The 14864-nt window shown below is 40.4% G+C and overlaps 3 protein-coding genes across 3 annotated transcripts; 1 reads left to right on the top strand and 2 right to left on the bottom strand.

Annotated features, from left to right (window-relative positions):
- Positions 1-442: 442 nt before the first annotated feature.
- LOC140769570 (protein NUCLEAR FUSION DEFECTIVE 6, mitochondrial-like) lies at positions 443-3155 on the bottom strand. Its single transcript, XM_073110307.1, has 3 exons — positions 2963-3155; positions 2746-2867; positions 443-674 (listed from the first exon to the last, which is right to left on the bottom strand). The coding sequence occupies exons 1-3, from the start codon at positions 3118-3120 to the stop codon at positions 655-657; spliced, it is 300 nt and encodes a 99-aa protein (XP_072966408.1). The 5' UTR covers positions 3121-3155; the 3' UTR covers positions 443-654.
- Positions 3156-3379: 224 nt separating this feature from the next.
- On the bottom strand, positions 3380-4193 carry LOC140769568 (uncharacterized). The gene has a single exon (XM_073110304.1). It carries the CDS (start codon positions 4154-4156, stop codon positions 3539-3541), a length of 618 nt encoding a protein of 205 aa, XP_072966405.1. The 5' UTR covers positions 4157-4193; the 3' UTR covers positions 3380-3538.
- Positions 4194-9386: 5193 nt separating this feature from the next.
- Positions 9387-13730, top strand: LOC140770138 (uncharacterized). The gene is made up of 2 exons (XM_073111158.1): positions 9387-12037; positions 12875-13730. Exons 1-2 carry the CDS (start codon positions 9445-9447, stop codon positions 13264-13266), a joined length of 2985 nt encoding a protein of 994 aa, XP_072967259.1. The 5' UTR covers positions 9387-9444; the 3' UTR covers positions 13267-13730.
- Positions 13731-14864: the final 1134 nt, after the last annotated feature.

Raw genomic sequence — 14864 nt, 5'->3', positions numbered from 1 at the left:
GGTCATGACTATGCAGTCAATCTGATGCCATGATATAACTGGCCAAAAATAATCTCTTTTCTAAGAGCGTACTCTGAAAATGATCAGAAGACAGCTAGAATTAAACCTGAAAAGGAAAGGTAAGAAGATTCAGATATAGAGATAAAAGGAAACGAACAAACTGCCCATCCTCTGGCCTGAAGCCATGGCTGCAGACTGTCACTGACCGCTGCGCTGCAAAGTTATTACTCTTTTACAGTCTGATATAACTTTGTACTTTTGATCAGTACCTGTCTGTAAGTTGAGAAGAAAGACACTTGTAACAACCTGTTGAAAAGACTCCACCGCACGTAAAGCCAACATTACCACTCGAGATCTCAGATATTTTTAAAAAATTATGTAGTTTAAAAAGCATAGGAAAGCATCTGTCTGCTTCCAGGAACTTCTGGACATCTAGCCAGGCTTTTAGTACAAAATTACATTTGATTAGAAAAGTAAATCTGCTTTTGGAATTGTAATAACAATTTGAACACATTGCATCCAGATCTTCGACAGGCAAATAATACATATACTAGTCTATCATTGGATTACTTATGAAACAAACAAACAACTGCCTGTGAATGTGAAAGCTGAGTCTTGCACAATTATTTTTGGCGTTCCACCGGGTATCATCCATCATGCGTCATCATTGGCAGCTGTTTTGAATGCAGCACATTAGTATATCCTTTAGTTTAGTAGATAACTGCATTAAGTATTTAACTCATTTTTTATATTCATATATGACAACATCCAAGACAAGTTATACTTTTACCCAACTCTAGAAACATAGTTATTCACTGTCTCGTAAATATGAAAAAGATGCCACAAGCATGTCCTATTATAACTAAATACAGTTATGAATCATCAAAAGGAGATTATACAATTCAGCAATACTACAGTGAAGATCGAGATAATACAGGACTTACCGACCGTACACCATTGCAAAACATCTCTAACCTAGAAGACTTCAAATATGTATAAAAGATAAATGAACTTGTTGAGAATGTCTAAGACTTACTGCCTAGCCCCAGGGATAAAGCTGACTTCAAACTACAACAGGATGAAGAATAATAAGCACTGAATCGGTCAAAAATCAGGAAATGTGGGAGAATTCAAACTTAATGGAAAACAATAACTTTGTTTGCTTAAATTCTCAAAGATCTTCCCAATAAAAGTGACCATAGGAAAAATTGCTGTTCATTCCAAAGTTGACAAGTATTGCTGCAAGCCATCTTATAAGGAAACAATAGGAAACCTATGAAGGAATACTTCACATATAATAAGATGACAGTTATCCTCAGTTCAGCTGTGCCATGACAGTGACAGAATATTTTCTAAAATGTCCATCCTTACTCTTGCACTATTGGTGAAGCTAACCATTAATAGTTCCAACTAGCTGTACATAACCTTTTCAGGTTAATCACCTTTGTTTGCTTCACCTTCATCTAGTGTATCTTGTCCTACAAGAGTATAACACACGAAATAAACTTTGTTCCTTATGGCTAATGAAGATTTTGAATAATGGGAAAAGGCACTGAAAAATTAGACCAATTTATCGATTAAACCTTCAATTTGTTATATAAAACTGATAATTATTATCTCCACTCATGAACTTTTTAGAAGCTTCATCCTTCAGACCAGAACAGAGAAGGAAAACAATCTTGTCAAGAAAGCAATATTAGCAGTAAAGGTCAACAGCATGATGGCATATAAAAAAACCACACAGCTGTATTGAACCCCTTTACAGTTTTACTGTAATCAGGGCATATCAAGTGGAAATGGAACAAACTAGATTTAACAAAAAGACCACACTATATTTAGTGTAAATAAGCTAGAAGCACTAGACCTCCCAATTAACACACAAGAAAATGGGGAAGAGAAGAATGCAAGCCATAGATATAACAACACGATATTGCCAATAAGAAACTACTTTGACTTTTAAGGAACACTAGTCCAACATCTGACATGCACGGTCCAAAGTTTTGATTTTAACCCCTATAAAATATAAATATTTTACGCTGAAATAGGATGGTTTTAACCTACTGTGTTCCAAAATAAATGTCAAAACTAGAAAGCTTGATAATTTCGGCCTTAACCAATAAATCTTGGCTTTAGTTTTCATTAAGCTTTGGTTGTTACTGTTCTGTCTGGGGTGAAATTTTAAACCATGCTGATATGAATGTGACATGTTCAGAATTCTAGAGAATTTGATGTATGACCACTAAGAATCCAAACATTATCACACTCAAAGATATAAATTTCTTTAGATTTTATATAAACTGGAATTTGCAGCAAATACATTCACCTGCATCACTTAAATTCATCAGACATTTGCACATAGCGATGTTGAAGTTGACTACTTCACGTTGTAAGTCTAACATTAATAGAACTAAATCTTTACGATAGTGATACCCAAATAAATACCTTGATAAACACTTAACGATTACCTTTCCAAACTAAGATTGTTACATTTAAGCCAAAAGGGAAACGATATACCTTCATAAAAAGCAAAATGGAACAACTCCCAAATCTGTATTTCAACTAGGAATTGACATATAATCTAACAACCTAAACCCTAAAACAAATTTATACCTTGTAATTAGATAAACGATACCCAGATGAAATACACGCCGAAAATGGCGTGCCGAATTTGAAAGAAATCAAGTAAAACAACAGAATCTATATGTACCAAAAAAAAAATATGCCATCATAAGAGCTCCCGTGTACCTTCGGAGAGCCAACCGCCTCCCCTCCGGGACACGGCCAGCATCGAAGTCATCAGAGCCGCCGCAGTCGCGCTGTGCATCGGCATCAGCGACTCCACGCAGCAGCTCAACTCCACGGGAGACCTTAAAGCAAACAGATTTTAGTGAGAAGAAACAAACCAAAAGAATGAAACGCCGTCTTTTTTTCTTTCTTTCTTTTCGTGTCTCGTCCTCTTCACCTGAGGAAGCGAGGGGCGACAAGGTTTTGCTTGGGCAACCGGTGAAGAGGAGGGCGCGAGGCTTTGGCCCCGGCGGCTACCCTCGCCGCTGCACCGCAAAGAGAGGGAGAGGGAGCGCGGCGGAGAAATGCTCTCGCGGCTACAGAGGCGGCGGCCATGGTGAGCGGAGGAAAATGGGGCGAAAGAGAGGGAAAGGAAGATGGCAAAATCTTATTAGAGTCTCTTAGGCCTTACGAATCTCCAAACAAGCCCAAACTTCAATCCAAGCCCATCAGACACCTAGGCTAGGAAATCTTAGCCCGAATTCAAGTTGGATTGTCGTCGGGTTAAGCTCAAATCAAATTCGTGGTACTTTTTACTCTCTTTTATTATATGTTCGTCATTGTTCTTCATGGGCTTGATGGATGACAAGAATACTTAGCTGCAATAGTAGACACGTTTTTAAAATGCATACAGAATCTCCACGTTCACCTCATACACATTAGCAAACACAAGCATAAACCTTAACATACATAGGCTTACATGCAACTCATACTAATTAATAACTAGCAAATTCGCAACTGCTAGCTTAATTAACTAAGGAACATACTCCTCTTCGCTTTCCTGGTTCTCTTGGTTGTTTTGGTATTCCATCTCATTCTTATACTGATTGCCATTGTAATTGCTATTGTAATTGCCATTGTAATTGTCATTGCCGTACCTACCACGTCCACGGTTGTATGAGCCATAGCCATTGCCATATCTCTCAGCATTAACATCGTAGTAGTACCTGCCATTCTCCATGAACCTAGTGTCACTCATACCATATTGCTTTCTCGTCTCCTCGTAGCTCGGATATGGCTTACCATATGTTTCCTTCGTCTCGTACCTTCCTCTATTGAAAGAGGGATGGCTGTTGTCAAAAGTGTACTTATTGTCATTGTAGTTCTCATTAGAGAGCTCGGTGGTTGTAGTTGGCGAGAATTCTTCGTGGCCCTTGCCGTAAAGGCCATAGCCGCTTTTGCTTCGGGGAGGAAGCTTCTCAGGTGGGTTGTTTTCGACGACGACGGGGGTTGCTTCGGGTAACGGCGTCGTCTCCGTTGAGTCCTCGGAGCGTGTCATCTTGCTGAAGAAGAAGCGGCCTGCGTCGGCCCGGGGCGAAGAGAAGGCGAAGAGGAGGAAGAGAAGAGAGAGTTGTTTAGCAAAAGAAGCCATTCTTGTTTTGATCGATGGATATCTGTGGATGTTAGTGTGTTATTATACTACTCTATATATAGAGAACAGAGTGATTGCACCAAGTGGAAAAAAATATGTGAAGAAATTACTACTATTTTAGAGCATTTAAGTAGAATCATGCGGGGATTGTGGTTGGTGTGGGGCTCGAATTATGGCAGCTTGCGCACGCTGCATGTGCTCTAGGGAGTAAATCACAACACAAGAGGAGAAAATAAAATTGGTGCATTAGCTTTGGGTACCCTAAAAATGACCTCGAGATTTCGGGCAAACAGTCGACACGTATATAATAAATCAGATGGATGCATTAGAGCCGCTGATTGCGGTGAACAGTCGACCAAATTGGAGCTTAATTGGCCTTGACCTATGTCCATGTCGACCTACTTCGTGACTTGAGCTACAATTTTCAACTTTTGTCAAACCTGCGTGACTAGCGGAGAGAAGTTTGGTGCTGAAAAAGAGGGTGCAGAAATGATAATAATGGAGCCCTTTTCTTTTCCTTTATATGATTTGCAGGACATCATCATTATAGTTTTCCGATTTCAGAAATTGCTTACATATATATTCATATACTGGGCAGTTGACATCCAACAATTGACAAGCAACTTCTCCAGTAACCCAAGTATATATTCTTATCTTGGCCCAACTCCAGACCTTCCAGGCTTAGCCCAGCCCAGAGAGTGATTTAGCCTACCAAGCTGGTATGTATATAAGTGGGGAAAAAATTGTAAATTTCCACAGGCCTCTCACATGAATGCGTTACTATGGATTCTGGTCATATCACTTCAGTTTTAATATTGCTGTCCCAAAGGCATTAATTACTGCATGCAAGTAGCACCGTGGGAGATTTATATCATGCCATTGGTACCTGCGTTGCCTGTGTAACGTAGCAGTTTCTTTACTGCTATGTTATGTGAACATGTTTCATGCTACGTGAACAGTTGCATTCAGTAAAATAAATAAAAAATTATAGCCATTGCTGACATTGTGGCAGTCGACTTATCTACTACTTGAACCATCACTGTGGTTTTGTCTCTGGATCAAAATTTTGTCTGCCATTCTATGCAAGTGTACACATGGCAGACGCCAGTTGGCTTGTACGCCAACTCAGCTTGTACGTACGTTGGGGGAGTAGCAAAGTACATACAGCTCGTATCTTAAACTTCCAAACGTATGCGAGAAATGGATGCGTTTAAAAATAGATTTTTTTTTTTGCTGTATTACCTACCAACGTATCCGAAACAATTGAAAAGGTCGGTTACAGAATATGCGAAGCAAATATTCGGCTTTTAAATATACGAATCTAAATCGAATCCGAGAATCTGATTTCCTTTTTCGCTTTTGGTGGGCCGTTAAAGTTTATTAGTCCTTCGTTGATGCAGTGGTTGCTGTAACTCATCATAGTCAGGTTGAAAAAAAAGGGAGTGAGTGAGTGATCTCCCATCTCTTTTCTGGAACACGTGAATCTGCTTCTTAGAGAGACGTTTCAAACCAATTATGCAACTAAAGTTTCAATAAAGGTTGCACTTTCTCTTCTTTTTTTTCTAATCTTTTTTACCTCCCCACCTGGAGCAACCACAAGCACAATAATTCTCTCTATAGACCTCCTATGGGTTATAAAAAAGGATGGCCATAAATTCTAGCTAGCATTTGGCTCGGCCTCTACCCTTCGTGAGCCATGGGGTCCATCAATTCGGTGAGTGACGTTTTGGAATGACCTTCAACTAGCATTTTTTATTGGGCTAGCTTGCATGCCCAACCGTACGTGTTAATTAATCTTTTCCTTGATCGTTATCTTATCTCTTTAGCAAGTGACCCCACTAGAGCTACCAGATGACTCTCACAATAAAAACAAACATTAAAAAAAAAAATTTAAATGTGTTTAGCTCTTGCAGTCTTACTATTCGCGTTCTCTCCCTTGGAAATGGTAGCTCGGTGATGATTCACCATCTTGCTACAAATTAAGAAGGATATAGGGAAAAGAAAGTCAAACTTTAAAAACCTTTTTCCAGAAGAGATTATGTTAACCAACAGTGCTGCGAATTGATAGACATTGGTGACGAGAGTTGAAGTTGCAACTACCAGGGAATAATCATCGATGGGGAGATCAATTCTTGGCTGTGATCAGAATGGGATAGAATCAATAAAGAAAGCACTAAATTGCTGCTTGGTATCAAAGCTACCGTGTAAGATTGAAGGCAAAAACGCTTTGCCAGATGGATCAAGTTCTATTCCTTCTTGATCACATGCTATCTTTCTCTTTGACAACGACTCCTATCTCCATCTCCCGCATGCCCTTCTCTTCCATGCATCCATAGATTGGCCATGTCCTTGATTCTACGCCCGTGCATGCAAGTTTACCCAATTGCTCCACCGTTACATCGCATGATTTGGGTCTGATTGAGAGCATCAACTTTAATTTGCTTACAAGGTTTGAGCAATTATTTGATTCTCTCGTTTCTTTCGAATCATTCTACTATGTTATCAGAGTCATAAACTTTTTAAAAATATCACACAGCTAGCCCTTTATTATTCCGTAATTTTAGTACCTGTTTCTCAAAATCATTTAAAAGTTAAATTAGCTTCATCTTAAAAGTCTATCTATATTTAGCTCGAATCCAAAATAGTGATGACTTGATTCTGACCCAAAAGCCTATTCCACTGCAAATCAAGTTTGCCATCTCCCCAACCTGAGACCCGAAGTCTACAGGTCAAGCCACAGCTTGACTCAAAAGACCTGACAACCCTTTTCTTATACTATTCTCCTTTTTTCCCTACTTATTTTTTCCCTTCTCACCTTCTTCTTTATACTTCTCGCCATCGCCGTCGTCCTTTTTATCTTCTTCTCCCTCCTTGCCGTGGCCATCCTATCTCCCACCCGGAGCTACAATTCAAATTAATTCGATTTTTGTTATGCGTACAAAAGCACGGGATATGTTAAGGAAAAAAATTGTCGGTGCTCCAAAACCTGGGTGGTGATAGGGACGACACACCTAGACCGGCTATTTGTTGGATTGTGTGCTGACTTCATTGTCGGTCAACTAATTTGTCGCATTCTGGTTGCTCACAGAAAGCTGAGGAATGAGGACGTAATTGAGTTCGGCCCCTTGCATTTTGCAGACTTATCACTACTCACGGAGGTACTGCAGCTACAGAAGTTGGCACTTTCTTCTTTAATTACATACCGACAATAAAATTAATTAATCCAGTCATTAAAATTAAACATATATATATATATATAATTAATAAGCTTAGAGATGCACTTTAGAATTTAATCTAACTATAAGAGAATATAATATATCTTTCTCTAAAATAATTCTCTTATAATTTTCTACTAGTCGATCGGTAGATCACAGTGACAACGATGCACTCTCCACTGAGGACGACCAAGTCTTCATACGATAGTGAAACCGTGAAAGTGAAACAGTTAAGTGTCAAGTAGTGCGATCGAACTAAATTAAGGCGAGCGGGTTAGTGGACGACTTCCTTTTGCGGCCGAAACCGATAGAACCTTCTATTCATTAACGAGGGGCCCCGCTTTAATCTTCGGGAAATCTCGTGGGGCCCAGAGAATTTAGGCTAATGATTCAGAATTAATTCCAAGCGCCTGCCTAATTATATTTCTAGATGCACGTGATGATTGCAAAGCTTGTTGCTATCGCGTGGCGTGGGGAATAAAATTTTCTTTGCATAAAGAGCCCACAGACTTTGTATCTTGAAAGAAATTAAAAGAAAAAAAAAAAGAAATTTTGGTTTGCATAGAGATTTTGTCCGAATTTATTAATGAGAATAGACCGCGGTTTTCCTTTCCGAGGACCCAAATGTGTACACCAAATCTGAACCAGCCTGGAAGATCTGAGCCAAATTTGAGAACTGCAGAAGCCAATCAATCAATCCAAAAATGAAAGATTAGACTCGGTGTGATTTTACGACTCGATCGTTTTGTGATTTGTCTTTCTAAAGAGAATTTTTATAAATTTCACACTATATTTTATATTTTATATTTTAATAGTTTTATTTTCACCATACTTTTTATTTGACACTCTTACCATATTTTTACATATTAATATTGATTAATTATTAAAATATTTTCACAATCTTTTACCTTTTTTACTTCTTGCTATCTTTTCCTGACCATTTTTTTTCTGTCGTTGCATCAGTTTTTTTTCTCTGATAATTTATAAAGAATACTAATAAATTATAATAAATATTTATTTATTAATATTATTTAAATTAGCTAAAGATGTTAAACAAAAAGTACAGAAAGAAATAGAGTAAAATTACAAAATGGTTAAAAGGGTGTGACTTAAAATTTCCTTTATTAGTCGACCAATTTGTCTCACGTGAAAGGAGAGCCCACCGTGACCGGGATCTTTCACGTCCGCCAGGCGTTGACGAGACGGATACTTGATCTGTCCGACTGTACTTCAATTTCTTACTCTTACTTTAAAAATATTAGTATAATAATAGCAATATTGAATGTAATACAAAGTAAAAATAAATTTGGACTCTAATATTCCTTCAGTTGAGTGGTTCTAACTCTCTACCCATGTTTTCTATCACTTTGGCTCACGAAGATACGCACGGCTTTCATCGCAGTTCTCGTGGCGAACTGAAAGGGTTAACTAATAATACTCGTGATATATGAACGATTGGTTGCAGAGGCTAAGTAAGTTTCATGTGAACCTTAATTATTTAATACTAATCAGATATAACCAAATTTAAGCATCCGTAATAATAGATGCCAGGGGGATCTCGGTCGATTTCCATTTGTCAGTCCACGTCAATTGCCAGTCTCCATCCCCTTTTCCTGTCCACCTTCCTCATATACACCCACCTCCCCCTCCTCCATCACTCCATGTGTCCATGAATGTTGTCGTATTATTTCACTTTTATTATTCTCGATGTGTTCGGTGTTCCACATACATAACATGATACATAGCAAGTACATAACATCGCCATTGGAATCACTTAATTAAGCATTATGGATCCGTAATAAAGGAACCTTCTCAATTCTCATCCCCACCACACATACATGAATTATGAATACATGATACACGATATGTGAGCCAGCCATCTATGTTGACCATTAAATTTCTCGAAAATTGTGCATATGAATGGAGAAAATAGTGAATCCATTTTACCATGCATTCCTCATAATTATCCTTCTCAAATGACGCATTTGCCCCATATGCAAAGTTTAAAGTTTAAACTCCCAACTGGCTTCACCACCCCCATCCACTACTCGCCACTCCACAGTTACAATCACCATGGCTTCTCTCCTTCCTCTCCTCCTCGCCATCCTCTTCTCCTTCCTCCCAAACCTTGCTCTTTCTCTCAACCAAGAAGGCCTCTACCTTCTCATGGCGAAACGCAAGCTTGACGACCCGACCAACTCGCTGTCAAACTGGAATCCGCGAGACCCGACTCCATGTAACTGGACAGGGGTCACCTGCAACTCCCCTGACTCCATTACCTCTCTTGACCTCTCCAACCTTAACATCTATGGCCCCTTTCCTCCGTCTCTTTGCCTTCTTCCAAACCTCTCCGTCCTCTCTCTTTCCTACAACAACTTCAACTCCTCCATCTCTCCTTCCTCTCTCCTCCCCTGTTCTTCGCTTACCCACCTCGACCTCTCCCAAAACCTCTTTGTTGGCCCTCTGCCTTCCACTCTTCCTTCTCTTCCTTTGCTTTCCTACCTTGACCTCTCGGGTAACAACTTCTCTGGTGATGTGCCCATTTCGTATGCCCACTTCCAAAATCTCAAATCTCTTTCCCTTGTTTCCAATCTCCTCTCTGGACCATTTCCTTCTCTGCTCACCAATCTCTCCTCTCTCCAAGAACTCAATCTTTCTTATAACCCGTTTGCCCCTTCCCAGTTACCTTCCTCTTTGTCTAATCTCACCTCTCTTCGCATGCTTTGGCTTGCGGGCTGTAATCTAATCGGGCCCATTCCTTCTTCTATCGGTTCCCTCTCTTCTCTTCTCGATCTTGACCTCTCGTCGAATAATCTTACTGGCCCAATTCCTGATTCTCTCTCGCAACTCACTTCCGTCGTGCAAATCGAGCTGTACTCGAACTCCCTCACCGGAACGATTCCGATTGGTCTCTCCAATCTCTCCTCACTCCGGTTCTTCGACGCCGCCATGAATCACCTTTCGGGTTCGATCCCCTCCGACCTCTTCCTCGCTCCTAAGGTCGAAAGCCTCCATTTTTATGAGAATAACTTATCTGGGTCTCTCCCACCAACTCTATCGCAATGCCTTAATCTCGCCGACCTCCGGTTGTTCTCGAATAGGCTCACCGGCCCTCTCCCGGCCGAATTCGGCAAGAGTTCCCCTTTGGTGTTCTTGGACTTGTCTGATAACTCCCTTTCCGGTGAAATTCCCTCCGGAATTTGCGGCGGCGGCAAGCTTGAACAGCTCTTGGTTCTCGACAATTTCTTCTCCGGCGGCATCCCGGAAAGCCTCGGGCAATGCCAGACGTTGCTACGAGTGAGGTTGCTAAATAACCGGCTCTCCGGCGAGGTTCCCCCGGTTTTTTGGGGCTTGCCCCATTTGTGGCTGCTCGAGCTCGCCGGCAATTCTCTATCCGGTGGTATATCCCCGGCGATCTCTGGCGCGGGCAATCTCTCCCAGTTACTAGTTTCCGACAACCAGTTCACCGGCCCTATTCCTGAGGAAATCGGAGCCTTGTCGAATCTGTATCAGTTCTCGGCGGCCAACAACCAGCTCACCGGACCTCTCCCGGCGTCCCTTGCGAAATTAAGGCAGCTCGGGCAATTAGACCTTCACAATAACTCAATATCCGGGGAGCTCCTCAGAGGGATTCAGCATTGGAGGAAGCTTACCCAATTGAATCTTGCCAATAATGGACTCACAGGTGAGATCCCCCTGGAGCTCGGCGAGCTCCCTGTGCTCAATTACCTCGATCTCTCGGGCAATTTCCTCACCGGAGGGATACCATCGCAGTTGCAGAACCTTAAGCTCAATGTATTCAACGTCTCCGATAACCAATTAAGTGGAGCTCTGCCTCCTCTATACGCCACTGGAACCTACCGGAACAGCTTCTTGGGCAATCCGGGCCTCTGCAGGGACTCGTCGGGCCGTTGCCCTAGTAGGCAATTGGGTGATTCTAATCAGCATAGGCTTATCTGGGTGCTTAGATCAATCTTGATTCTTGCTGCTCTGATCCTCATAGTTGGTGTTGTTTGGTTCTATTGGAGGTATAAGAGCTTTGAGAAGGCCAAGCATGGCTTTGATAAATCGAAATGGACGCTAACTTCATTCCACAAACTTGGTTTCAGTGAATATGAGATACTGGATTGCCTCGACGAGGACAATGTAATAGGAAGTGGGGCTTCTGGGAAAGTCTACAAGGCGGTGCTCAGCAATGGAGAGGCAGTGGCAGTGAAGAAGTTATGGGCTATAGGGAAGAAAGATGATGATGGCAGAGTGGATCAGAGTGCTGATGATAGTTTTGAAGCAGAAGTTGCAACTTTGGGGAAGATTAGGCATAAGAACATTGTCAAGCTCTGGTGTTGTTGCAGACATAAAGACTGTAAGCTTCTTGTGTATGAGTACATGCCAAATGGTAGCCTTGGTGACTTGCTGCATAGTAACAAAGGGGGTTTGTTGGATTGGCCTACGAGGTATAAGATTGCATTAGATGCTGCGGAGGGGCTTACGTATTTACACCATGACTGTGTTCCTCCAATTGTCCATAGAGATGTTAAATCTAACAATATATTGTTGGATGGAGAGTTTGGCGCGAAAGTGGCTGATTTTGGGGTCGCCAAGGTCATTGGAAAGGGACCAAACTCTATGTCTGTCATCGCAGGTTCATGTGGATACATTGCTCCTGGTTAGTTTTATTCTCGCCCTAATTTGTTCTTCTGAGTATAGCAAGTTAAATTCGCCTCTTAGTTTCTTACATAATCTACAAGTTTTTGGGACGTTACATCGTATTGCTAAGTTTGTTCTAGTATATTATCTATTTCCAACTCTTGATTTGATCAAGTTTGATATACTTTGTATGTATTTATATGGCACAACTTTTAGCCTATGAAACCCTACTTATTTGTGCATGACAACCTGAAATGAAGTGCTGCTTGCAAGAATATCTACATTTATAATGATGATAGAGATTACAAAATCTCGGATTTGTCAAAAGAGGACAAGCAATATTTTGAAAGAAAGCCAAGTCTGGACTAAGCATAAAAGTTATACTATTATAGATTAACCTCTTGTTTGTTCAAAATTAGATTCCAAACTACTACTATCTCTTAGCTATGAATTTTGATCTAATACTAGGTTATTACATGTATACTGTCTTGTTGCATGTGAGCTGCAAAGTTTCTAATTATAGTTTTAAACTGCATCTTTTTGTTAATCTTTCACGTCAATTATTTTCTTCTATCTTTAAAATGCAAGGGTACTTAATCATCTTTCAGTTTCTCTTCTAAGTTGCTTTTCTTTTTCCGAAGAAGATGAGTGCGACATAATTGTATAATCCGATCATATATTCTGCTAAGGCCTACTTCATAGAAAGTTCATGCTTTACCTAATGATGTTTTTCTCATGTACATTGAGTCTACTACTTGACATGCCTTCACAGCTTCCATATGAGAACTTTAGTATGCTAACTGTTTGATTCATGTAATTGTAGTGCTTATTTTCTGATGATTACTCTTTGCTGCAGAGTACGCATACACACTCCGTGTGAACGAGAAGAGTGACATATACAGCTTCGGTGTTGTCATTCTAGAGTTAGTTACTGGGAAATTGCCGGTCGATCCAGAGTTCGGGGAGAAGGACTTAGTGAAGTGGGTCTGCAGCACTCTAGAGCAGAAAGGGGTGGATCATGTGCTCGACCCCAAACTCAACAATTGCTTCAAGGAGGAGATTTGCAAGGTCCTGAACATCGGACTCCTCTGTGCAAGCTCCCTCCCTATTAACCGCCCATCGATGAGGAGGGTGGTAAAGATGCTGCTCGAAGTCAGTCCTGAGAACAACCCCACGACAGCGAAAGGTGGGAAGTTCTCTCCTTACTACTATGAAGACAATGCATCTGATAGTGGAAGTGTGGTCTAAAGTTTTTAGTCTTCAGATGATGATCTTGGTCAAAAGATATTTAGATATGAATGAGGTAGCTCTTTTAACTTTTTTAAGTTTACATATCCCTGAGAAATATGACTCCAACAATTGGAAGAAAGTTTGCACTTCGGAGGAGTGCAGCTTGTGTTACCTTTTAACAGAATTGTTTAGAAGTCTAAGCTATGGCGTCTTGTTGATCATGGAGTCAAAGATAGGGACTTTGTAGCACTAACTAGTTAATGGAAATGTGGGGTTATGCCTCCTTTTGTATCCATCTCCTTTGGATTAATTATTACTGCCTTTCACTGATACCAAACAGTGCACAAACTTGCATTCACACATCTTTCCCTGAAAATTTTAATGGCTGTGCCCTGAAATTAAATCCACAGGGCCTTTCTGTCTCAATTGCACAAACATGCCAGAGGGCATTGAAATATGCTGGTAAATTTCTACTTTATTTACATGATACAATTGATTGCCTATGTGATTTCTCTTATTATGTACTGCTCCATATTAATGGGTGAGAGACCAAAGCTGGGCCGGCCTAAGAGACAGCAATTTGAAGAAGTGGGCTTTCTGCAGTTGGACTCGGCCCAGACCCCATTTTTAATTTGGGCTGGCTAAATCCTAAAACTTACACCTCCTAATTAGAATAATAAATTTAGTCTTATGTACGCGTGCTCGCTGACTCTGTGGGTGCGGCTTCTCAACTAGGTAGAGATTGTACAATTAAAATATATATGCTTTGCCTCTCAATTGTGAGAGCTGATCGAGTTATCTAACCTAATTACTAAAAAGAAATTCTATTATTCAACCTATTGCCCATGAGCTCTTGAATCAATTGCAATGCAATGTAGAGTCTGGTCACTTGCATTTATTTCTCATGCCTGCTGCTTACATAGGGCTTAGGTATTCGTTTTTATGATAATCTCTCAATTAAGGGTAATACTCTATTAAATTATTACAGTATAGTAAGTACTATAATAATTTAATAGTATTCAAACAATTTAAACTACTATATTGATTTGTTAAAATATCTCCTTAATTTATTATTTTTTTATATTATTACACCACTATATTGATTTACATCTAAACACTATATTAGCCTAAACCAATTTAAACTAAACTAATTTAGGACTTATACTGCATTAAAATGCCACCTAACAGTGACATGCAGAGCCCCCAACCTTTGCCCTTATTTTGACAGCCCAACAAGCCGACTTATAATTTTTTACAATTTGCACTATAAGAACTAGTCAACATATTAGAGAGAGGGGGAGAGAGAGGGAGAGGTCTCTTTCTAATATATGCTTCTTCTCACCTAAAAGCCTTACGGTCACACCAAATTCACAAAGCCCTCTTTCGATCGAATCCCGTTCCAACGCGTAACACCTGCAAATCTTGAAAGCAAATTGGTACTCGGCACGCGTCCCCGCACCTCTTTCGTGCTCTCTAGAGAAGCCTGCCCGGTTCAATGAACCCTGCACCGGATCCCGGCGTCCAAGTTCACACGTCATCCACATCTCCCCTTAGGGATGGCTTTCTTCACAAGCCACACCATCAATTCTTCTCTCCTACCAAAGAATTAGTGCTAA

The sequence above is a fragment of the Typha angustifolia genome, chromosome 11 (assembly GCF_048772165.1).
Source record: "Typha angustifolia cultivar Huaian chromosome 11, ASM4877216v1, whole genome shotgun sequence".
In the NCBI taxonomy this organism is placed as follows: domain Eukaryota; kingdom Viridiplantae; phylum Streptophyta; class Magnoliopsida; order Poales; family Typhaceae; genus Typha; species Typha angustifolia.
Note: the sequence above shows the minus strand (reverse complement) of the source record. Positions and strands in the feature narration are given on the sequence as shown.

What these genes read in the sequence shown, in the direction of transcription:
- LOC140769570 (XM_073110307.1), bottom strand. Translation starts at nt 3,120, where the DNA reads ATGGCCGCCGCCTCTGTAGCCGCGAGAGCATTTCTCCGCCGCGCTCCC. An exon ending in GTCGCCCCTCGCTTCCTCAG is followed by an intron (nt 2,868 to 2,962) that starts GTGAAGAGGACG and finishes GTTTGCTTTAAG; the next exon opens with GTCTCCCGTGGAGTTGAGCT. An exon ending in AGGCGGTTGGCTCTCCGAAG is followed by an intron (nt 675 to 2,745) that starts GTACACGGGAGC and finishes CATTCAAAACAG; the next exon opens with CTGCCAATGATGACGCATGA.
- LOC140769568 (XM_073110304.1), bottom strand. Translation starts at nt 4,156, where the DNA reads ATGGCTTCTTTTGCTAAACAACTCTCTCTTCTCTTCCTCCTCTTCGCC.
- LOC140770138 (XM_073111158.1), top strand. Translation starts at nt 9,445, where the DNA reads ATGGCTTCTCTCCTTCCTCTCCTCCTCGCCATCCTCTTCTCCTTCCTC. An exon ending in ATGTGGATACATTGCTCCTG is followed by an intron (nt 12,038 to 12,874) that starts GTTAGTTTTATT and finishes TCTTTGCTGCAG; the next exon opens with AGTACGCATACACACTCCGT.